Here is a 25,024-nt window from a genome sequence, read left to right as displayed (position 1 = left end):
ATGAAATGTGCAAAGACCTGGAGTTAGGAAACCAAAAGGGAAGAACATGCTTGGCATTTCTCAAGCTGAAAGAACTGAAGAAAAAATTCAAGCCTTGAGTTGCAGTATTGAAGGATTCTACAGGCAAAATATTGAGTGATGCAGAAAGCATCAAAAGAAGATGGAAGGAATACAAAGTCATCGTACCAAAAAGAATTGATCAATGTTCAACCATTTCAGGAGGTAGCATAAGATCAAGAATAAATGATATTGAAGGAAGAAGTCCAAGCTGCACTGAAGGCATTGTCCAAAAACAAGTTTCCAAGAATTGACAAAATACTAGCTGAGATGTTCAACATTTGGATGCAATAGTGGAAGTGCTCACTCATCTATGCCAAGAAATTTGGAAGAGAGCTACCTGGCCAACCAACCCGAAGAGATCCATATTCATGCCTATTTCCAAGAAAGATGATCCAACAGAATGCAGAAATTATCAAACAACATCATTAATATCACAAGCAAGTAAAATTTTGCTGAAGATCATTCAAAAGTGATTGTAGCAGTACACAGACAGGCAACTGCCAGAAATTCAATCCAGATTCAGAAGAGTATGCTGAATGAAGTATATCATTGCTGATGTGAGATGGATCATGGTTGAAAGCAGAGAATACCAGAAAGATGTTTACCTATGTTTTATTGAGTATGCAAAGACATTTGACTGTGTGGATCATAACAAATTATGGATAACATTGTGCAGAATGGGAATTCCAGAACATTTAATTGTGCTCATGCTGAACCTGTATGTAGACCAAGAGGCAGTGGTTCATACACAATAAGGAGAAACTGCGTGGTTTAAAATCAGAAAGAGTGTGTTTCAGGGTTGTATCCTTGCACCATACTTATTCAATCTGTATGCTGAGCAAATAACCCGAGAAGCTGGACTATCTGAAGAAGGGTTATCAGGATTGTAGGAAGACTCATTAACAGTTTACAATAAGGAGATAATACAACTTTGCTTGCTGAAAGAGAAGAGGATTTGAGGCACTTACTGATGAAGATCAAAAACTACAGTCTTCGGTATGAATCACACCTCAACATGAAGAAAACAAAAACTCTTAAAACTGGACTAATAAGCAACATCATGATATAGGGAGAAAATATCGAAGTTGTCATAAAGGATTTCATTTTACTTGGATCCAAAATCAACGCCCATGGAAGCAGCAGTGAAGAAATCAAATGACATATTGCATTGGGCAAATCTGCTGCACAAGACGTACTAAGGTGTTAAAAAATGAAGACGTCACTTTAAGGACTAAGGTGTGCCTGACCCAAGCCATGGTATTTTCAATCGCCTCATATACATGTGGAAGCTGGACAATGAATAAGAAGACTGAAGAAGAATTTATGTTTTTGAATTATGGTGTTGGTGAAGAATATTGAATATAGACTGCCAGAAGAAGAAACAAATCTGTCTTGGAAGAAATACAGCCAGAATGCTCCTTAGAAGCGAGGATGGTGAGATTTGTCTCATGCACTTTGGACAAGTTATCAGGAGGGATCAGTCCCTGGAGAAGGACATTATGCTTAGTAAAGTAGAGAGTCAGTGAAAAAGAAGACCCTCAATGAGATGGATTGACACAGTGGCTGCAACAATGGACTCAAACATAGCAATGATTGTGAGGATGGTGCAGGACCAGGCAGTGTTTTGCTCTGTTGTACATAGTGTCACTATGAGTCAGAACCAACTCGAATGGCATCTAACAACAACAACAATAACAACAGACATCAAAAAACTAAGAGAATATTGTGAACAACTTAATGTCATTAATCAACAACATAGATGCAATGAAGCAATTCCTTGAACGGCATAAGTTAATGAAGGTTAGTTACTCAAGAAGAAACAGATAAGTCAAGTAACCCTGTATGTATTGAAGAAATTGAATTTGTAGTTAAAAACCTTCACAGAAAGAAAACCAATCAAAGATAATACAAAAACACTACAAACCAATATACTTCAGGAAAATAGATACAAAAATTATTAATAAAATTTTAGCCAATAGAATAGAACAATATATAAAAAGAATAATACATCATGATCAAGTGGGGGTTTTCCTTGGCTGAACTTTATAAAATTGGTTTAACATTTGAAAAGTAATATTCTTCATCATATGAACAGACTAAAGGAGAAAAAAGCATATGATCTTATACAGAAAAAGCATTTGACAAAAATTAGCATCCAATCATGATCAAAGCTCTCAGCAAAGTTGAAATAGAAGGGAACATCCTAGAAATAGATTTTCCCTTAAAAACAGAGTTAACATCACATTTGATATTAAAAAACAAAGTGTTCCACCTAAGATTGGGAACAATGCAAGAATGCCCATTGTGACCACTTGTATTCAACATTGCAATGCAGTGCAATAAGGTAATAATAGGAAATTAAAAATGTGCAGATAGGAAATGAGGAAGTAAAACTATTACCGATGACATAATCATCTATGAAGAAAATCTGAAAGAATTTATTTAAAAAGCTACTACAGTTAATAACTGAATTTGAACGAAAACCAAACCCCTTGCTGTCGAGTCGATTCTGACTCATAGCGACCCTATAGGACAGAGTAGAATTGCCCTATAGTGCTTCTAAGGAGCAGCTGGTGGATTCAAACTGCCGACTTTTTGGTTGGCAGTCAAGTTCTTAACCACTGCGCCACCAGGGCTAGGTCAGTATACAAAAATCAACACTATTTCTCTACGGTGGCAATGAACAATTGGAAATTGAAATTTTTAAATATTTATAATATCATAAAGATGTGAAATAATTTAGGGCTAAATTTAACAATATATGTGCAAGAACTGTACACTGAACACTATAGAACATTAGTAAGAGGAAGACTTAAATAAATGAAGATTCAGTGTTATTAAGAAGGCAAATAGAGCAATAGATTCTATACAACCTCAATCAAAATCTCAGCAGGTCTGTTTTTGTAAAAATTTATTTTAATAATTCACATGAAATTGTAAAGGGCTTTGTCATGGATTGAATTGTGTCTCCCAAAAAATGTGTGTAGCAACTTGGCTAGATCATGATTCCTAGTATTGTATGATTGTGTTATCTGATGTGATTTCCTTATGTGTTGTAAACTCTACCACTATGATGAGATTATATGTGATTTCCTCATGTGTTGTAAATTCTATCACTGTGATGAGGTTATACTGATGAGGTTAACAAGATCAGTGTCTTAATGCAATCTCTTTTGAGTTATAAAAGAGAGAAGTGAGCAGAGACACATGGGAACCTCATACCACCAAGAAAGCAGTGCTGGGAGCAAAGCGTGTCCTTTGGACCTGAGGTTCCTGTGCAGAGAAGCTCCCAGACCAAAGCAAGACTGATGACATGGACTTTGCTCCAGAGCCAATGGAGAAAGCATTCCCCTGGAGCTGATGCCCTGAATTTGGACTTGTAGCCTACGGGACTGTGAGAGAATAAATTTCCCTTTCTAAAGCCATCCACTTGTGGTATTTCTGTTGGAGCTGCACTAGATGACTAAGACAGGCTTAAAATAGCCAAAATTATTTTAAAGATAATAAAATTGGAGAATTTACATTGTCAATTTAAAAGCCTACTATAAAGCTACAATAACAAGACAGTGTGGTGTGGGCTTAACGAGGGACATACAGATCGGTGGAACAGAATAGCGTGTCCAGAAATAGACCCTCATATATCATCAATTGATTTTCTACAAATGTGTCAAAATAGTTCAAAAGGAAAATATTTTCAACAAATGGTGCGGGAGATACTGGATATCCATATGGAAAAAAATGAACCTTAATCCTTTCCTCACACCATATGCAAAAATTAACTCACAATGGATTACCTACCTAAATGTTAGAGCTAAAATTATAGAACTTCTAAAAGAAAAGATAAGAGAAAATTGTGATTTCCAGTTTGGCAAATATTTCTTAGGACACAAAGAGCATAAACCATAAAAGAAAATCTTTGATGAGATTTAATAAAAAATAAAAACTTTGGCTCTTTGAAAAATACCAGTAAGAAAATGAAGAGTCAAATCACCAAGAAAGCAAATATTTGCAAAACATGTATCTGATAAAACATCCAGAATATATAAAGAACTGTTACAACTCTGTAAGAAAAAAAAGTCAGTTTTTAAAAATGACAAAAGATTTGATCAGAGGTGTCACTGGATAAATAGTCAAAAGTCAATGAAAAAATTGTTCAACCTCATCAGTCATTAGGGAAATGCAAATTAAAACCACAGTGAGATAATACTATATATCCACAAAAATGGCAAAAATTAATGACTGACAATACCAAATGTTGATGTGCATGTGGAGCAGCTGGAACTCTCATACATTGCCTATGGGAATGCAAAATGGTACAGTTATTTTGGAAAGCAGGCAGTTTCTTTAAAATTTAAATATGCTGTTAGTGATAAAACCAAAACCAAACCCATTGCTATCAAGTCGATTCCGAATCATAATGACCCTACAGGACAAAGTAGAACTGCCTCGTAGGGTTTCCAAGTCTGTAATCTTTATGGAAGCAGATTGCCCCATCTTTCTCCAGTAGAGTAACTGCTGAGTTGGAACTACTGACCTTTCCATTAGCAGCCAAGTGCTTAACCACTGCACCACCAGGGCTCTTTGCAGTTAATGATACAGCCCAGCAATTCCAAGAAGAATAAAATATGTATCCTTACACAAAGACCTGTATCAAAATGCCCATAGCAACTTTATATATAATAGTCCCAAACTGGAAACAACTCAGATATTGTTTCACTCAAATCAGCTTATGAATGGATAATCGAATTGTGATATATTTATACAACAGAATACTATTAAGTAATAAAAGAAACTACTGATTACATGCAACAAGATGAATGATTCTCAAAAGCATTGTACTAAGTGAAAGAAGCCACATACAAAAGACTACATACTGTATGATTCCATTTATATGGCAATTTTAGAAAAAACAACACTTAGTTACAGAAAGTAAATTAGTTGCCAGGGGCTGAAGGTGGGAGGAGGGGATTGACTACAAAGTGGCTCAAGGGAACTTTTTTTTTTAACTGTGCTTTAGGTGAAAGTTTACAGCTCAAGTTACTTTCTCATACAAACATTTATACACGCATTGTTATGTGACCCTAGTTGCCATCCCTATAATGTGACAGCGCACACCTCCTTTCCACCCTAGATTTCCCGTGTCCGTTCAACCAGCTCCTATCCCTTCCTGCCTTCTCATCTCCCCTCCGGACAGGAGCTACCCATTTAGTCTTGTGTATCTACTTGAACTAAGAAGCACACTCTTCACTAGTATCATTTTATGTCTTATAGTCCAGTCTATTCTTTGTCTGAAGAGTTGGCTTCGGGAATGGTTTTAGTTCTGGGTTAACAGACAGTCCAGGGGCCATGTCTTCTGGTGGGTTCCTCCAGTCTCAGTCAGACCATTAATTCTGTTTTTTTCCCTAGAATTTGAGTTCTATACCCAGCTTTTCTCCTGTGCCATCAGGGACTCTCTGTTGTGTTCACAAGGGAAATTTTCGAGGTGATTAAAATGTTATATATCTTGATTGGGAGTCCCTGGATGGTGCAAACATTTAATACAGTCGGCTGCTAACCAAAAGGTTGGAGGTTCAAGTTCACCCAGAGGCTCCTTGGAAGAAAGGCCTGGCAATCTACTTTGAAACATCAGTCACTGAAAACCCTATGAAGCATAATTCTAACATACATGGGGTTGCCCTGAGTCTGAGTGGACTCAACAGCAACTGAGTTTTTTAATATATCTTATTTTGGTGGTAGTCACATGGCTGAATACATTTATCAAAACTCATCCAACTATATACTTAAAATGGGTGAATTCAATAAATATTAAATTTTTTTATTTAATTTTACTTTACTTCAATAAAGATATTTTTTAAAGAGTGCAAGAAGTATGCTATAAAGAAATTGCTTCTCTTCCCACCCCAAAATGAGTTTTTTTGAACACCTATTACAGTTCTTCAGAATTATTGTTTCATGTATTGTAGTATAGGAAATGTTTGCAGTAGTGGATTATATGATGATGGGTAGGAAGAAATAAGAAATATAATTCTATGACTTCTTGACTTTTGTATATATAAATGATACCCAAAAGATATTTCAACAGAAAACTGTACACTGAACAAAATTTATAGAATGAGTCTATTTTCTACCTAGAGTTTGTCTTAGGCTGGGTTCTCTAGAGAAGGAAAACCAGTGAAGGGTGTGTATATATATGTATATATATATATAGAGAGAGAGAGAGAGAGAGAAAGATTTATATCAAGGAAATGGCTCACACAGTTGTAGAGGCTGGAAATTCCCAAGTCCATGGGTCAGGCTGGAGGCTTCTTCTGACTCATGTAGCTGCAGGAGCTGGTGAACTCAAGATCAGCAGATCAGATGGCAGGCATCTGGCTCACAGGCTGTGGAGACTGACAAATCCCACAATCGGCAGGTAAGCTGCTAGCTCAAATCCCAAGAACTGGAGGTCACATGAACAGGAGCCAGCTGCAGGTCCAGAGTGAGCAAAAGCCAGTGAGCTTTGAGAGAAAGTCCACATATATTGGATGCAGGCCACACCCCTAAGGAAACTCCCTTTCGACTGATTGGCTGCTTATAGCAGATCTCATCATGAAGATGATTACATTATATCAGATTTCATTATTGAAGTGATTACATCATTACATAGCTGCCAAACTACGTAACTGCCAAACCACTGACAATTATGGCCTAGTCAAGTTGACACACAACCTTAACCATCACGGAGTTCATTTAATAAAATTCTGTATTACTTGTTTGAAGTTTTTAATCCATAAAAATTAAGGGCAATAAAAGCAATATTTTCCCAAATCTGCACATAGTGCTGAGAAGACAGCAAAACCAGTTGCTTTACTAAGCTTAGTAAGCACTGCTTACCCAAAACCCGTTGCCATCAAGTCGATTCCCACTCACAGCAACCCTACAGGACAGAGTAGAACTGCCCCATAGGGTTTCCAAGGAGCGCCTGGTAGATTCGAACTGCCGACCTTTTGATTAACAGCCAAGCTCTTAACCACTGTGCCACCAGGGTTTTCAAGCACAGCTTAGGTTACTAATTGCTCCTAAGGTAGAGTAGACATCTATTATATAAATACATTTTTCTGGTAGAAGCATTATCACAGTACTGTTAAATTCCACACTGTAGGCCTGGAGCTCCTCTGACCATTGCAATGTAATAATTTGTATTCCTTTTTTATGAAAAACAAATAGTATAAGAAAGTTGGTTGCTGTTTACTGTCCTTATATTAAAGTACACTAAGTTGGTATCTGTATCTTTCCCAGAAATATAAATTATATAAATTATACATATGTATGTATTGCAACAAACGGAGCATGTAATGCTTACTTACTGTTTAAATACTAATATTAGAGAGGAGGGAGGAATATGCCCTTTGAAACAGCCTTAAATAAGAAAGTTATTTCTGGTAATGACCATGGCCCAGATAATAAAAGGAGCCCCTCTTCGAAGCAATTGTGGGCACAAGCATCTATGTCTCCTACTAAAAAGAAAAAGAAAAAAAAAAAGTGTGTGCGTGCGTGTGTGTGTGTGTGTGTTTGTGTGTGTGTGTGTGTTTTGGAGAAATGCCTGGAAGAACTAGGTCTTGTGGGAGAAAAAAAAAAAGGATAGAGCTCACCACAGAGGGCTAAAATTAGTGTGGTTATTTTGTTAAGTTACTGTTTGGGTTGGAGTCCCTGGGTGGTGCACATGGCTCACGCACTCACTGCTAACCAAAGGTTGGAGGTTCAAGTCTACCCAGAGGCACCTTGGAAGAAAGACCTGATGATCTACTTCTGAAAAATCAGTCACTGAAAACCCACTGAAGGACCGTTCTACTCTGACACTATGGGCTCGCTGTGAGTCAGAGTTGACTTGAGGCAATGGGTGCTGGTATTTCTTGGGCTAAAGAATGAAGGCGAAGTACAAAACTCTTTGACTGGCTTCTTCCCTTTGGTTCCCTTGAATTTTTTTGTCCAATTGCTTAATTTGAAAGCCCTAGCCCATATTTTGGCAAGGCTGTAAAATATACAAATTTATTATGGATGGATTTTAGCTACCTAGTTCAGGGTACACCTGTGTGATCCATGATTTATTATTGATGGATATGAGCTACCTAGTTCAAGATATACCTGTGTGGTCCATGAATGTGAATGATCAATGTTTTCCATTTTAGCATTTAGGATAAAGTAAGTCCTTTTTTGGTTTCCAGTTTTATCCCACTGGTTCTAAGAGAACATCTGAGTTATATTTCAAGTAGGTCATATGATACTAATTAATGTGGACTTTATAAAACCAGAATATTTGTTAGATTTTAAGAATATTGTGAAAAGTAGGGAAGAATAACTATACGTACCTGTGGCCTGTGCTGAACATGACACCTTTGATCTCCTTTCCAGAGAGATGTTTTCCACGATCTTGGCAGGGGAATTCTGGACAATGCCTGGCAAGGCTATAATGCTGCCCTCCTGGCATATGGTCAAACTGGCTCTGGAAAAAGCTATTCCATGATTGGATTTGGTGCAAACAAGGGTATTGTTCCAAATGCACGTGAAGAGCTCTTTCAAGCAATTGAGAACCGGGAGAAAAATCAAGAATACCAGGTATGTATTATTGTAGAATCCCTACTTTGAGGAATTATATTCTTTCATTTGTAAACCACACCCCAATGGAAATTATCAGCATCTCTATTTTAGGATAATGTTAATTTTTCATATTAAACTGTTTACTTGATTACAAAATCATGTTGCAGCTAAAAAAGATGCTGAGTTTTTCTGGTTTTATGCAGGAAACCCCGAGGAAATATTCTTTAAAGGCATTTTGGGTATCATAGACGTATACATCTTAATTGCTAATATTTGTTGTTAGTTGCTGTTGAGTCAACTCTGACTCATGGCGACCCTATGTACAGCAGAATGAAGCACCTAGTCCTCTGCACCATCTTCATTATCAGAGTGCTCTAGTCCATTGTTGCTAGCCACTTTGCAATATTTTGAGTACCTTTCACCCTACTGGGTCATCTTCCAGCAATATATCAGACAATATTCGGTTGTGCTCTGCAGGGTTTTCATTGGCTAATTTTTGAAAGTAGATTGCCAGAACTTTTTTCCTAGTCCATCTAAGTCTGGAAGCTCTGCTAAAACCTGCCCTTCATGGATGACTCTGCTGTACCAGCATAGCTTCCAGCACCACAGCAACACACAAGTCGCCACAGTACAACAAACTGACAGGCGGGTGGTGCTAACATTAACGAGGGATTATTCTTGAGGTTTATAACACAAAACCTCAGCTGACTCAAGTCTGTGGTTTCATTTGCTGCTCTCTTCTATCAAGATTGTGGGAATGTTCTCATCTCAAGAATTAATTTTTTAATTTCTATATAAAGAATGTTATCTTGTTTCTTACCTGCCCTGGCATAGTTTCTTACTTGCCCTAGCATAGAAGACCAAAGACTAAATTTAGATTCACTGAAGGTTGGTGACATTTTTAAAATGGAGAGTAACCACTAACATAATTAGCTTTATAAAAATAACAGTAAAATGTCAACAAATACCTGTAAACATAGTCTATGTTTCTGCCTCCTCTAAATGGAAGAAGAGATTAAAGTTGTGTTACAAAAATTCAACAGTACATTATCTCTTTTTATCCAAATTTTTTCTGATTTTGAAAGTAACCTCTTCAAGTTAGAATAAAAATTACTCATAATCCCATCACCCAATTAATTACTATTAACAACTCTATATTTATTTCCAGTTTTTTTAATTAAATTTTTTTCATAGTAATACAAGTATGACTTAAAAACACAAATACCCAAGAGAAAAGAAAACATACTTCCACACACAAATTTGTACACAAATATTCTATAGCAGCATTGTTCACAATAGCCAAAAAATGGAAACAACCCAAATGTACATCAACTGATGAATAGATGAATAAAATGTGGTATATACTACATATACTACTGTGGTATATAATATAGTCTACAACATGGATGAACCTTGAAAACATTCTGCTAAGTGAAAGAAGCTAGACACAAAAAGTCATATATGGTTTGATTCCGTTTGTATGAAATGACCAGAACGGGCTTATCTATAGAGACAGAAAATAGCTTAGTGGTTGCCTAGGGCTGGGGTGAGGGAGGGGAGAAGGAAGTGAATGGGGAGTGATTATTAATGGGTTTCTTTCTGGTGAACAAAAATGTTCTGAATTTGGTTTGTGGTGATGGTTGCACAACTTTGTAAATATACGAAAAATCATTGGATTGTACATTTTAAATGGGTGAACTATGTGGTATGTGAATTATATCTCAATAAAGCTGTTTTTAAAAAACTCAAATAGTATTCGAAGGCTTATACAGTGAGACCTGTGAGAGCCGGCACTTGATGGGACTACCTTGTTTACCCAGGTCTCATAAATTTTTCACCTTTGACAGGGTGCGGTCTTACCACTTTTCTATTGTCCTGTATTAGTGGAAAATATTTGAGTTTTCCTTCTCTGACAGGTTTCCACCTTACACAGTTTCTGGCTTTCACAGGTTTTACTGTAATGGAGACCACAAATTTTTTGACCATCCCTCTTCACCTTCCCCTTCCTTATTAATCCCCACAGATTACCATTTTCAACTCGAACTTTTTCTAGCATCTACCTCCCTGTTTAAAAATAATGCTGGCTTTTCTCTTCTTTGAAAGCAATTTTGGACATTATCTGCTATCTTCCCACCATGGCAGAAGAGGATTTAACTCTACCACACTAACAGCCTCCACCGTACATACTTTTTCTCTCACATACCCTGTGCATAGTTCTATTACAAGATTTGGTTAAATCAATAGTGTTTAACATTTTAGCTGTGCAAATATTGTTCACTGCTGAGCCAAATAATGCACATATTGTTGCTACACTTTGTTTTTCTCAGAGTTTTTAAATTTCTTTTAAAAACTTATGTCTAGTTTTCTACAAATCTTCCTATGTTTTTCTAAATGCTCCAAATTACTGTCTTGTGCCTATTAATAATATTTTCCATACCCATTCACTTATCGACATGGTTAGGTTCCAAAGACCAGGTTGTTTTGCAAAAATAGGCATTATGTGAAAATGGAGGATGACCACATCAGATCACAAAATGGAAGGTGATTACATTGTTACATAACTGCCAAATTACATTACTACATAACTGCAAAACTATGTCATTACATAATTGCCAAATTATATCATTACATAACTGCCAAATTACATGATCACATAACTGCCAAATCACTGAGAATCATGGCCCAGCCAAGTTGAGACATAAGCTTAATAATCACAACCAGCGTTACTCTCACCTTGCACCTTGGCATTCGTTACTGCCAGACATATGTCATTAATGCACAAAATAGTCAGATGGTAGATTTTTTACTATTGTCATACATGCAAAGTGTCAGGTAACGAGATACTTGATAAGTGAGGAGTAACCAAAATCAAAAACCAAATTCATTGCTGTCGAGTCAATTTCCACTCATACCGACCCTATAGAACAGAGTAGAGCTGCCCCAATAGGGTTTCCAAGGAGCAGCTGCTGGATTCCAACTGCCACCGTTTTGGTTAGCAGCTGTAGCTCTTAACCACTGCACCACCAGGGCTAAGTGCGGAGTAGGTGCGCTCCAACTTATCAGTTCTGTTATTTTTCCTGGTTCTCCTTCAGCAGAAATCTTCTATCCTCCTGTTACAATCTGGAGCCATGGTTCTCTAGGTCTATTCCAAAACTGTCATTCTGGAACTTCAAAATTCTTCTTTGAGGCCCCTCTCTTTCTAGGTTTAGTATTTCCCTTTGCTGCGACTTCCTCAGAAAAGGTGCATCAGAGGTACTTTTTTTTTTTAATTCTTGCATAGTTGGAAATATATTTTCTTATGTCTACACTAGATTGAAGCTTACTTGTAATAGAATTCTAGGTCTCTCAGAATACTGAAGACATTATTCCATTATCTTCTAACTTCTAGTGCTGTAGCTGGCAAGCCTGGTACCATTCTGATCACCAATTCTTTTTATGTGACCATTTTTTTATTGTCAGTTTCTCTTTGGCAGCTTTTAGGATCTTCTCTTTATCCCTGATGTTCTGATTGGCCTTACTATGGGTCTTTTTTCATTCATTATGCTTGACACTCAGCAGACCCTTTCAATCTGTAGTTTCCTGCCCTTCAATTCTGGGAAACTTTCTTATATTATCTCTTTTATAATTTCCTCCCTTCTGTTTCCTCTGTTTTCCCTTTCTGGGACTCCTATTAATTGGATTTTGGACCTCCTGTACTAATGCCCTAATTTCATTATCTTTTATGTCCTATTTTCAATTTCTTGGTCTTTTTATTCTGTCTCTAGAAGATTCCCTCGATTATATTTTATAACCCTTCTATTGAACTTTTATTTTGCTTATCATTCATAAATTTAATTTCCAAAAACTCTTTTCTTCTCCAATTGTTCCTTTTTAATAGCATCCTTTTTTTTCATGACTATCATTCTTTATTTCTCTGAGGTTACTGATTACAGGGCTTTTCAAAATGTTTTCTTCTATGCTCTGCATTGTCTTTTTTCTCTGAGTTCCTTTTTCTTTCTATTTATTTGTTTTGATCCCTTTTTTATAGTGAAGGCTTTCCTTGTCTGCTAATCTTTAGCCATTCATTTTAAAATATGAGACACTCTGAAGCTAGTGAAGGAGACCTGGTGGCGCAATGGTTAAGCTCTTGGCTGCTAAACTTTTCGGTTCATAGTTCAAACTATCCAACAGTTCTGTGGGAGAAAGACGTGGTGATCTGCTTCTGTAAAGATTACAGCCTAGGAAACCCTATGGGGAAGTTCTACTCTGTCATGTGGGGTGGTTATGAGTTGAAAGTCGACTCCACAGCACCCTACAACAACACCTGAAGCTAATTGGAATCTTTTGGATATGAGGTTTGACTGACAAGACTCACTACAGGGTTATCAACAGACAAGCTAGCTTTAGGAGGTTGTGTGGCAAAATGCCAGTGTCTTAAGGCATTTTCTGACTAGAGCCATTCAGCTTTCCCAGAGAAGGGTCCTCCATTCTCCTACTAAGGAGAAGTAAGCTTGGCTAGCAATGTTCTAAAAGCACAATAAAGAGGGGACAAGTCTTCTGGTAAAAACTCTTCTCTACGTAACATTGGGGTTGGGAGGTGAGTAATAAATAACAACCTTTTTCTGTTCCCAGTTGAGACACCCACACACACATACACACTCACACACACACACACATACACACTCACACACACACACACTATTTTGTATTTGTTTTTAATTTACATTGAAAGCTTCCTCCATATCATTAAAATTATTTGAGAACCTGATATTACATGTGAAATAGAACTTTACTATATTGAATTTTAGCTTTTCCCTTTGTTGGACATTTATGTTGTTTCTGTGTCTTTTTTTTTTCAAAGATAATTGTTTCAAGAGAGTCTTTATTTACTTTGTGTTCTTCTCTATACAGGTTACATTCAGCATGCTGGAAATTCACAATGAGGAGGTAACAGTGATTGTATTTTCTGACACACAAATCTGAGTGACTCTTTACAGCTTAGTGAACATCAGGGGCTTGCCATCACCTATCCTACAGATAAAGTCAAAACTCCTTAGCCTGGCATTGACTATCTAGCCCTTACCTACTCTCCAGCTTCATTTTATGTCCCTTTATCTCCACACATTCTGTGTTTCAGCCACACAGATGATTCCTCCTTCCCAGAATATGTCATTCTTTCACACATCTATCTTCTCTCTGCCTGGAATACCCTTCTTGCCTTCTTTGCCCTTAAAGGAACCACTAAACTTCAAGATCCTGCTCTAATGTCATGTTTATTTCCTAAGACAGTTGGCTTCAGTCAGCATGGTGCTGTACAGGAGTCAGCAAACTTTTTCTGTAAAGGGCCAGACAGTATTTTAGACTTTGAGAGCCATATGGTCTGAGTTGCAGCTACTCAACTCTGCCCTTATAGCACAAAAGTAGCCATAGACAATATGTAAATGAATGAGCATGACTGTGTTTCAATAAAACTTTATTTATAGACACTGATACCTGAATTTCTTACAATTTCAATGTGTCACAAAAATATTATTTTATTTTTTCCAACATTTAAAAATATGAAAATACATTCTTAGTTTGAAGCTCATACAAAAACAGGTGGTAGGCAGAATTTGGCCCACAGACCATAGTTTGCCAACTCCTGGAGTAACAGAAAGAACATGGTTTCAAATTCCAACTCTCCCATTTACTAGCTATGTGACTTTTTGAAATCACTTAATCTGAGAGCTTCAGTTTGCTCACTTATAAAATGGAGAATTTAAAAACTTAAGATCTACTAAATTTTAAATTTCTAACACAGTGCCTAGCAAATACTAGGTAATCAGCAAGGGTTTCTTCATTCTGTCCTTACCCTGTGTACTTATTACATTACACTGTAAAATTTTATTTCCATATTTATATCTCCAAAACAGTAAGTTCCGGTAAGCACCTTTCTATCTGCAGCACTTAGCACAATATTTGTTCTACAGTAGATGCTCCCTAGATGTTTGCTAAATGGATAAATTGACAAATGTGTCTATAATTTTAAGTTTCTTGTGGGCATAGTTCTTGTGTAACCCCAAGCACTACTCAAAGCCCTGAACTTAAACTTTACTAAATGAACATGTGGGAGACCCAGGTTCGAGTCCCAGCCAATGCACCTTATGCATAACCATCACCTGTCTGTCGGCGGAGGCTTGTGTGTTGCTATTATGAGGAACAGGTTTCAGCATAGCGTTCAGACTAAGTCGGATTATGGAGAATGTCTGCCGATTTGCTTCTGAGTATCAGCCAATAAAACCCTATGGATCACAACAGTCTGATCCACAACCAATCATGGGGATGGTGCAAGACCGGGCAGTGTTTTGTTCCATTGTGCATGGGGTCGCCACGAATCACAGACAACTTGGTGGCAACAGTTCTTTTATAAAGGGTGAAAAGAAAGAGGCATAGAAGAAGGAGTAACTAATACTGACTGGGATGTTTGGTGTTTTGTCAACAGAGAAGTTAGACTGGGCCTTGAGTTTGGTGAGGCAGAGAAGTAGGGCGTGAGGAGAAGAGCAAATAGGAATGGCACTTTAGGCATCATGAGGAGTATGAACAAATCCAGGAAGATATGACAGTGCATGGCATTTAAGAGAGCAGCGAGTGCCCTGTGCAACCAGAGTTGGGTACCCGAGGAGTGAGAATGGGCAAAGCATCAGGAAAAGAAAGTAAAAAGAAAGCTGAGAGCCAAAGTAAAGGGCCTTTTCTAACAGGCAATGGAGCATCCATGAAGGGTGTTAAGTAGAAAAATAAAACAATGAGACTGGGGTTTTAGGAAGATTTCTCTAGCAGCAGAGCGAAGCTGGATTGGAAACAGTGCCTAATAGAAGCAGAGAGATGGGTTAGGAGGCTCTCACAATAGTCTAGGTGTGTGATGAAGGTCTTGTGATAATTATCAATTCTGAACTCCGGGTACAACCTGAGGGTCCTGGTGTCAGCATCTGGCTGTTGTCTCTGAATCCATCCAGATAAACTTACCTTTTTTCCAATATGCCTTATTCAGTCACATCTGCAGCCTGAGAGGTCAGTTCCTATAATTTATATGATTCAGAGGAAATTATATAAAAGGCTGTCATTGGAGGCTTGTGTGTTGCTATGATGCTGAACAGGTTTCAGAGGAGCTTCCAGATAAGAAGGACTAGGAAGAAAAGCCTAGCGATCCACTTCCAAAAATCAGCCAGTGAAAACCCTATGGATCACAAGGGTCCAAGCCGCAGCCAATCACGGGGATGGTGCAGGATCAGGCATTTCATTCCATTGTGCGTGGGGTCACCATGAGTCAGGGCCAACTCCATGGCAGCTCACAACAACCAGCTAAGGCAGAAGTTGTCTCCGTTTTAAGGTCTCCTCGTCTCTGGTGCCTTATGTCCACTGTCCTAATTTTGCTTGCCCAAACTTCAATCTGCGATCTTGCCTTGACTCTAGGAACTAAAGTCACAGAATACTGGAGCTGAGAGAGATCTTGCCAAGTCCAAAACCAAACCCGTTGCTGTCAAGTCCATTCTGACTCACAGAGACCCAATAGGACAGAGTAGAACTGCCCCACAGGGTTTCCAAGGCTGTAATCTTATAGAAGCAGACTGCCACATCTTTCTCCCTCGGAGCAGCTCGTGGGTGCGAACATTTGGTTAGCAAGCTGAGTGTTTAACTAGTGCACCACCAAAAAGATCTTAATCCACCCCCTTCATATTATACATGAGAAAACTGGAATGTAAGAGACTTCCCAAGGTTTCACAGTTTGAAGGCAGGACCAGAACTAAGAATGTAGGTCTTTTGATTCCCAGACCAGAACTCTCTACACCATGTAATGTAGATGACCATGTCCAGGGTCTCTGGCTTTGCTGGGCTCCCATTGCATTAATCTACCTTGCCTTGCCAGCAGTGGCTTTTAGGGGGGAAACCAACATGAGCTTTCACCTAAGGCCATGGTCTAAGTGTGACATCAAGTCAAGTCTCCAATAGTAAGATCCAGAGAATTACCAGTATTGTCTTGTTTGGTTCAGCTGTAGCAAATACTGTTTGGACTGAATATGTTTCCCTTGGAAGCAGATGGTGTTACTTGCATCAGCAGGATTTAACCTAGGCAGAACATGTCTTCTGCTTACATTAGGTACTTTCAATATTGTTAACCTCTAATTATTTTTATTTTCATTTATCTCTGTTCTCAGTAAAATCAGACTTAATTACTTCATAATACAGAATTTGTGATAGTTCAGAAAGAGGTGAGGATGATTTGTTTTTATATTATCCACAAAGAGGGTGCTAATCAAATAAAAGACTAACAGTATTACTAGAAGAATATTTATGTTAATAAGAGAACAATGTTTTCAAGCACAAGAGCTTTAGAAAAAAACCAGTTGCCGTTGAGTGGACTCTGACTCATGGTGACCCATGTGTGTCAGAGTAGAAATGTGCTCCAGAGGGTTTTTCACTGGCTGTGATCTTTCAGAAGTAGATCACCAGGCCTTTCTTCTGAGGCACTTCTGGGTGGATTCTAACTGCCAACGTTTTGGTTAGTAGCCAAGCACTTAAACTGTTTGCACCACCCAAGGGTTGCCTAGAGTTTTAGAAGCACCTATTTATGGTCAGACAACTGTGGATGACTACTAAAATATTTTATCATGTTACAAAAGCAGTTCCCCCAAACCCTATATGCAATGTGCTGTTGTTGTTGTTAGGTGCTGTCAAGTCAGTTCTGACTCAGCAACACTATGTACAACAGGAGGAAACACTGTCCAGTCCTGCACCATCCTCACAATTATTGTTACGTTTTAGCCCATTACTGCAGCCCCTGTGTCTATCCATCTCATTGAGGGTCTTCCCCTTTTTCGCTGACCCTCTACTTTTCCAAGCATGATGAGGTTCTCCAGGGACAGGTCCCTCCTGATAACATGTCCAAAGTACACGAGACGAAGTTTCTTGCTAACCTCCCTGTAAGGAGCATTCTGGCTGTACTTCTTCTGAGACAGATTTGTTTGTTCTCCTGGCAGTCCATGGTATATTCAATATTCTTACCCAACACCATAATTAAAATTAATTCTTCTTCACTCTTCCTTCTTCATTATCCAGCTTTCATATGCATATGAGGTGACTGAAAACACCGTGGCTTGGGTCAGGTGCACCTTAGTCCTCAGAGTGACATCTTTGCTTTTTAACACTTTAAAGAGGTCTTTTGCAGCAGATTTCCCCAATGCAATGTGTCATTTGATTTCTTGACTGCTGCTTCCCTGGGCATTGATTGTGGATCCAACTAAAATGAAGTCCTTGACAACGTCAATATTTTATCCGTTTATCATGACGTTGTTTGTTGGTACAGTTGTGAGGATTTTTGTTTTCTTTATGTTAAGGTATAATCCATACTGAAGGCTGTAGTCTTTGATCTTCATCAGTAAGTGCTTCAAGTCTTCTCCACTTTTCAGTAAGCAAGGTTGTATCATCTGCATAACACATGTTGTTGATGAGTCTTCCTCCAATCCTGATGCTGAGTTCTTCTTCATATAGTCCAGCTTCTTGGATTATTTGCTCAGCATACAGATTGAATAAGTATGGTGAAAGGATACAACCTTGATGTACACATTTCCTAATTTTAAATCACCCAGTTTCCCCTTGTTCTGTTCGAATGACTGCCTCTTGGTCTATGTCCAGGTTACTCTGGAGTACAATTAAGTGTTCTAGAACTCCCATTTTTCCCAATGTTATCCGTAATTTGTTATGATCCACACAGTCAAATGCTTTTTGCATAGTCACTAAAACACAGGTAAATATCTTTCTGGTATTCTCTACTTCCAGCCAAGATGTATGTGACATCAGCAGTGATATCCTTCATTCCACATCCTCTTCTGAATCTACCTTGAATTTCTGGAAGGTCTTTGTTGATGTACTGCTACAACTATTTTTGAATTATCTTAGGAAAATTTTACTTGCATGTGATATTAATGATACAGTTCCATAATTTTTGCATTCTATTGGATCATCTTTCTTTGGAATGGGCATGCATATGGATCTCTTCTAGTTGGTTGGCCAGGTAGCTGACTTCCAAGTGTCTTGGCATAGTCTAGTGAGCACTTCCACCATTGCGTCAATTTGTTGAAACATCTCAGTTGGTATTCTGTCAGTTCTTAGAGCTTTGTTTTTTGCCAATGACTTCAGTGCAGTTTGGACTTCTTCCTTCAATACCCTATTGGTTCTTGATTACATGCTACCTCTTGAAATGATTAAACACGACCAATTCTTTTTGGTACAGTGACTCTGTGTATTCCTTCTATCTTCCTTTGATGCTTCCTGCGTCGTTCAGTACGTTGCCCATAGAATATTTCAATATTGCATCTCGAGGATTGCATTTTTTCTTCAGTTCTTTCAGCTTTAGAAATGCTGAGCATGTTTTTCCCTTTTGGTTTCCTAACTCTAGGTCTTGCACATTTCATTATAATCTTTACTTTGTCTTCTTGAGCTGCCCTTTGAAGTCTTCTGTTCAGCTCTTTTATTTCATTTCTTCCATTTGCTTTAGCTACTCTACGTTCAAGAGCAATTTTCAGAGTCTTTTGATATCCATTCTGGTCGTTTCTTTATTTCTTGTCTTTTTAATGACCTTTTGCATTCTTCATGTATGATGTCCTTGATGTCATCCCACAACTCATCTGGTCTTCAGTCATTAGTGTTCAATGCATCAAATCTATTCTTCAGGTGGTTTCTAAATTCAGGTGGGATATACTCAAGGTTGTATTTTGGCTCTCATGGACTTGTTTTAATTGTCTTCAGCTTCTACTTGAACTTGCATATGAGCAGTTGATGGTCTGTTCCTCAGTCGACCCCGGCCTTGTTCAGTAATAACATTGAGCTTCTCCATCGTCTCTTTCCACAGACGTAGTTGATCTAATTCCTGTGTATTTCAGCTGATGGAGCTCCACGTGTATAGTCGCCATTTATGTTGTTGAAAAAAGATATTTCCAGTGAAAACGTCTTGCAAAATTCTATCATGTGGTCTCTGGTGTCATTTCTATCATCAAGGCCATATTTTCCAACTGTTGATTCTTCTGCGTTTCCAACTTTTCCTTTCCAATCACCAGTAATTGTCAATGCATCTTGATTGCATGTTTGATCAATTTCAGACTGCAAAAGTTGGTAAAAAATCTTCAATTTCTTTACATTTAGCATTAGTGGTTGGTGTGTAAATTTGAATAATACTTATATTAACTGGTCTTCCTTGTAGGCGTATGGATATTATCCTATCACTGACAGCGTTGTACTTCAGGATAGATCTTGAAATGTTCTTTTTGACCATGAACGTGACGTTGCTCCTCTTTAATTTGTCATTCCTGGCATAGTAGACCATATGATTGTCTGAATCAAAATGGTCAGTACCAGTCCATTTCAGCTCACTAATGCCTAGGATATTGATCTTCAAGTGTTCCATTTCATTTTTGACAACTTCCAATTTTCCTAGATTTATATTTCATAATTCCACATTCCAATTATTAATGATGTTTGCAGCTGTTCTCATTTTGAGTTGTGCTTCATCAGCAAATTAAGAATATGCAGTGTAGTAGCCTAGCTCAAGTTACAGTGCTCACTCAACAACATTTATTGAGTGCCTACTATATGTCAGGAACTGTGTTAGGCTCTACTAGCAAAAAGACATGGCCTGACCCTATATGAGTTCACCCTCTGATTGGAGTGCTTGAGGTACTTGAAAATATTAAAACTGCATTTCTTAAAAAAAAAAATCCTTCTAACTTTACTAATTATGACAGATTGCCCTGTATCTTGCTTGCTATTTCCTTTTTCCTTATTTGGCTAAATTATGAGGTAGTCTTGTACCTACAGAAATTTAACATTTATTCATTTATGCATTCATTCAGTAAATATTTATTGAGCACCTAATACATTCTAGGCAGGGACGTAGCAGTGAAGGAAACAGACATCCCCGCCTTCTTTCAGTTTACATTATTTATTATTTTTTCCACAGGTAAGAGATTTGCTGTCTAGAACCAAGAAACCTGGTGGGCTAAAAAGTAACGGAAGATGAACAGCTGGGCTTTTATGTGGATGGTCTGAAATCAGTGCCTTGCGAGAGCTATGCACAAATTGAAAGGCTGATGGAGCAAGGAACAAAAATAAGGACAACAGCTTCAACCAACATGAATGCCAGCAGCAGCCGATCCCATATGGTCATCACCATTCAGTTCAAGCAGGTGAGATTCAGGTGAAGGCCGTTGTCCCCATCTTCCACCAAGACTGGTCCATGGGGAGGGTTCCCAGTGGCATAGTGGGCTGGTGAGTATTATAGAGTCCTTTTAGATTTGACCTATGGGTTGAAGTGTCTACTTTAGACACAAACAGAGAATAGAGAGTCAGAAATAGAAAAGTGAGGCACTGCTCTTGTCTCACTTCCCCTGACCCAATGTCCATGTCCTCACCTGGCCTACGTGAGCCCACTACTGAGGGTGGAGTGCTAGTAAGATCTACCACATCTTAGAGGTGCCCACAGCACTAAAGGCTGCTTTCCCTCAAGCAAATTCCATACTCTGAGGAATGAATTTTGACCCCAAGTTGATCAAGGAGCAAATTATGAAGATATGAAAGTGACTCTGCTTTATCATGGAGAATTCTATGAGTAGCCCTTGTGTGCATCACGTGAATAATGATGACCAGCTCTCAGATCTGTGAGCCTAGGGGACCACCAGATACTGAAGTACACTTAGGATATTTGGATACCAAGGTAAATTCTTTGAAATCAGGTAGTCTGTGTAACTCTCCACTAACTAGAATATCTGATAAACTAGAACACACTCTTCTCCTCTATACTTCTTAATGGATATCAGAGAGTGATCTCTACGATAACACCAGTATGATTTAGAAATGGTTATTCACAACACCTGGGCAGATTCTACAGTTAGCTATGATTTTACCACCCTGTCCCCCAGGCCATAGCACTAGTAATGTTGTTGTTGTTAGCTGCCTTTGAGTCAGCTCTGACTCATGGCAACCCACGTAGAACAGAATAAAACGTTGCCTGGTCCTGCACCATCTTCACGATCATCGGTATGCTCAAGTCTATTGTTGCGGCTACTGTGTACTTTGAGTGACTTCCAACTTATGAGGCTCATCTTTCAGCATCGTTTCAGGCAATATTCTTTTGTGATCTATAGGGTTTTCACTGGCTAATTTTTGGAAGTAGATTACTAGGCCTTTCTTCCTGGTCTTAGTCTGGAAGCCCTGCTGAAACCTGTCCCCGTGGGTGACTCTGCTGGTATTTGAAATACCAGTGGTATAGTTTCCAGCATTACAGCAACACTCAAGCCACTACAGTATGACAAACTGACATACAGGTGGTGGAGCACTAGTAATACACAAACCAAACCAAAAAAACCAAACCCCTTGCCATCGAGTTGATTCCGACTCACAGTGACCCTATAGGACAGAGTAGAGCTGCCCCATAGGGTTTCCAAGGAGAACCTGGTGAATTTGAACTGCCGACATTTTGATTAGCAGCCTGAGCCCTTAACCATACATAGAGAATAATATATGAAGATTGTATAACCAGGAATAGTGGGAAAACACTGCACATGGAGGCAGAAAACTGTGGATAAGTCTGACTTCTCAGATTTCCAGCTCTGAAACTTTGGGAAATAACTTAATCTCTCTGAGTCTCAGTTTCCTTTCTGTAAAATGAGACAAATAGCTTTCCTCACAGGAATGTTGTTGTTGTTGTTAGGTGTTGTCCAATTTGTTCCGACTCATAGTGATCCTGTGTACAACAGAACAAAACACTGCCTGGTCCTGCATCATCTTCACAATCGTTGCTGTGTTTGAGCCCATTGTTGCAGCCACTGTGTCAATCCATCGCGTTGAGGGTCTTCCTCTTTTTTGCTGACTTTCTACTTTACCAAGCATGATGTCCTTCTCCAGGGACTGGTCCCTGCTGATAACATGTCCAAAGTACTTGAGACGAAGTCTCACCATCTTTGCTTCTAAGGAGTATTCTGGCTGTACTTCTTCCAAGACAGATCTGTTCATTCTTCTGGAAGTCCATGGTATATTCAATATTCTTCACCAACACCATAATTCAAATGCGTCAATTCGTCTTCGGTCTTGCTTATTCATTGTCCAGCTTTCACATGCATTTAAGATGATTGAAAGTACCAAGGCTTGGGTCAGGTGCACCTTAGTCCTCAAAGTGACATCTTTGCTTTTAACACTTTAAAGAGGTCTTTACAGCAGGAACGTTGGAAGGCTTAAATCTGACAATATATTCTAAAAAACTTTGTAAACTTGTAAAGTACTATTCAGTTGTTTTTACAATGTTAGTAAAATTTATAAGCTTTCTATATGGTTTTCCCTGATATTTTTAAACTTGATTTTTAAACAAATCAGCTGAAAATAATGGGTGGAGAGATTTAGCACCATGCTCTGTTTATTGGTTTCAGTAATAATAATGGTAATATTAGCACCTGTTATTGTATGCTGGAGCCCTGGTGGTGCAGTGGTTAAGAACTCGGCATCTAACCAAAAGGTCAGCAGTTCAAATCCAGCAGCCACTTTTTGGAAACCTCAGAGGGCATAATCCTTCTTCTCTGTCCTATGGGGTCACTATGAGTCGGAATTGACCTGAAGCAACGGGTTTTATTATATGCCACACGTTGTATTAGATACATTATGTCTATTATCGTTAACCTTCATAACATCCCAATAAAATGTTATTACCCCATTTTACAAATGAGAAAGTTGAAACTTTGAAAAGTTAAGCCATTTGCTCATGGTCATGCAGTCATCAAGGGGATCTGTAGGATTCTAAAATCCATGTTCTTTCAGCAACATGACCACACAATCCTGGATAGTTATTTTGCAGATTTCATGGTATTTTGTATTTTAAAAGTTTATTAACCACAGAAATACTGAAACAACAATTGATATCTAATATATCATTGGAAAACAGCTTTGCAGAATTGGGAAGGGACAATTGAGACATTTGGACCTGGTAATGTATTACTGCAAAATGTCATTGTAAAGACTATGGAAATTTAATTTATAAATGTTAATATGTCTTTCTTTGAATCTGCAATACATTTAGAAGAAACATTTAAACAGGGGAACTAGATTGACTTAATATACCACCAGCTACCACTCTGATAGCATGACCTGTGGTACTGTCCTACAGATTTTCCTAGACAGAGACCTCACCAAACAATCCAGTATTAATTTGGTGGACTTAGCAGGAAGTGAAAGGCAGAAATCTTCAGGATCTGAAGGGGACAGACTACGGGAAGGATCACGTGTTAAGTTTAACCAGTTTAGGAAATGTTATCAGGTAAATAATCAGTGAGCAGGTGTTTGTGCCATTGAAGTGACCTCAGGTACAGAAAATTAGATTAATCATAATCCTTGGTTCATTGAGTCATGCCTGACCCTCATATATTTTATGTTAAACTAATTATTTTTAATAAATGAAACCACCCCCCAATCCAAAAAGGAGTATATTACCAATAACATACATCTGCCTGTGGTATTCCTCTCCTAGCCTCCCCTTAGAGGCACCATCTTGAATTTTATGCTTATCCTTCTTTTCTCTTTGTCTCTGCCTTTCTGCCCGTCCTTCTGCCTTTCCTTCCTTCCTTCCTCACTCCCTCCCTCTCTTTCACTGTCTCTCCCCCTCCTTCCCTTCCTTCTTTTTTTCATCCTTTCTTGTTTTATCACGTGCATATTAATGTTTAGTAGTACTTGTTTTTAAACTTCATAAAAAGGGAAAAATGCTATATTGTCTTCTGAGACTTGTCCTTTTTTTTTCTTTAACTTTGTTATTAAGGTACAAATTACATACAGTAAAATACACAAATCTTAAATGTTCAGCTCAATGAATGTTTATATATGTATATAGCCATGTGATTACCTCCTTGATCAAGATATAGAACATTTCCAACACTCAGAAATCTCCCTCATATCCTTTCCCAATCAATACTCTTTGTCACCGTAGACTAGTTTTGCCTAATTTTGATATTTATATAAATGGGATTATTCGGTATATACTCTTTTGTGTTTGGATTCTTTCACTAAGGATTGTGTCTATGAGACTAATCTATGTTGTTGCATGGAGCAATTATTAGTCCCTTTTTATTGCTATGTAGTATTCCGTTGTAGGACTGTATCAAAATATATTTCTTCATTCTCCTGTTGATGGACATTTAGGTTGTTTCCAGGTTTGGGCTATTATGAATAAAATTGCTATGAACTTTCTTGTACATGTACTTTGGGGTAAATAACTATTCATTTCTTTTTGCTATAAACCCAGGAGTAGAATTCCTAGGACTTGCTCTTAGGTTAACATTATTAACAAGATCTGACCATGTTACGTGTAGCTATAGTTTATTTATTTTCTCTTCTTCAATAA

At 38.1% G+C, this 25,024-nt stretch overlaps 1 protein-coding gene across 1 annotated transcript in view; it reads left to right on the top strand.

Moving 5' to 3' along the window:
* Positions 1 to 25,024, top strand: part of LOC101352011 (kinesin-like protein KIF28P) — an 84,552-nt gene that overhangs the window by 17,556 nt on the left and 41,972 nt on the right. The window contains 6 exon segments of the mRNA XM_012555411.2: positions 8,452 to 8,655; positions 13,528 to 13,563; positions 20,606 to 20,647; positions 20,649 to 20,831; positions 23,798 to 23,913; positions 23,915 to 23,947. Of these exon segments, the coding sequence (XP_012410865.1) occupies positions 8,452 to 8,655; positions 13,528 to 13,563; positions 20,606 to 20,647; positions 20,649 to 20,831; positions 23,798 to 23,913; positions 23,915 to 23,947 (614 nt within the window).

The sequence above is a fragment of the Trichechus manatus genome, unplaced genomic scaffold (assembly GCF_000243295.1).
Source record: "Trichechus manatus latirostris isolate Lorelei unplaced genomic scaffold, TriManLat1.0 scaffold00039, whole genome shotgun sequence".
In the NCBI taxonomy this organism is placed as follows: Eukaryota; Metazoa; Chordata; class Mammalia; order Sirenia; family Trichechidae; genus Trichechus; species Trichechus manatus.
The sequence above is the reverse complement of the archived record's forward strand: the minus strand, read 5'-3'. Positions and strand labels throughout refer to the sequence as shown.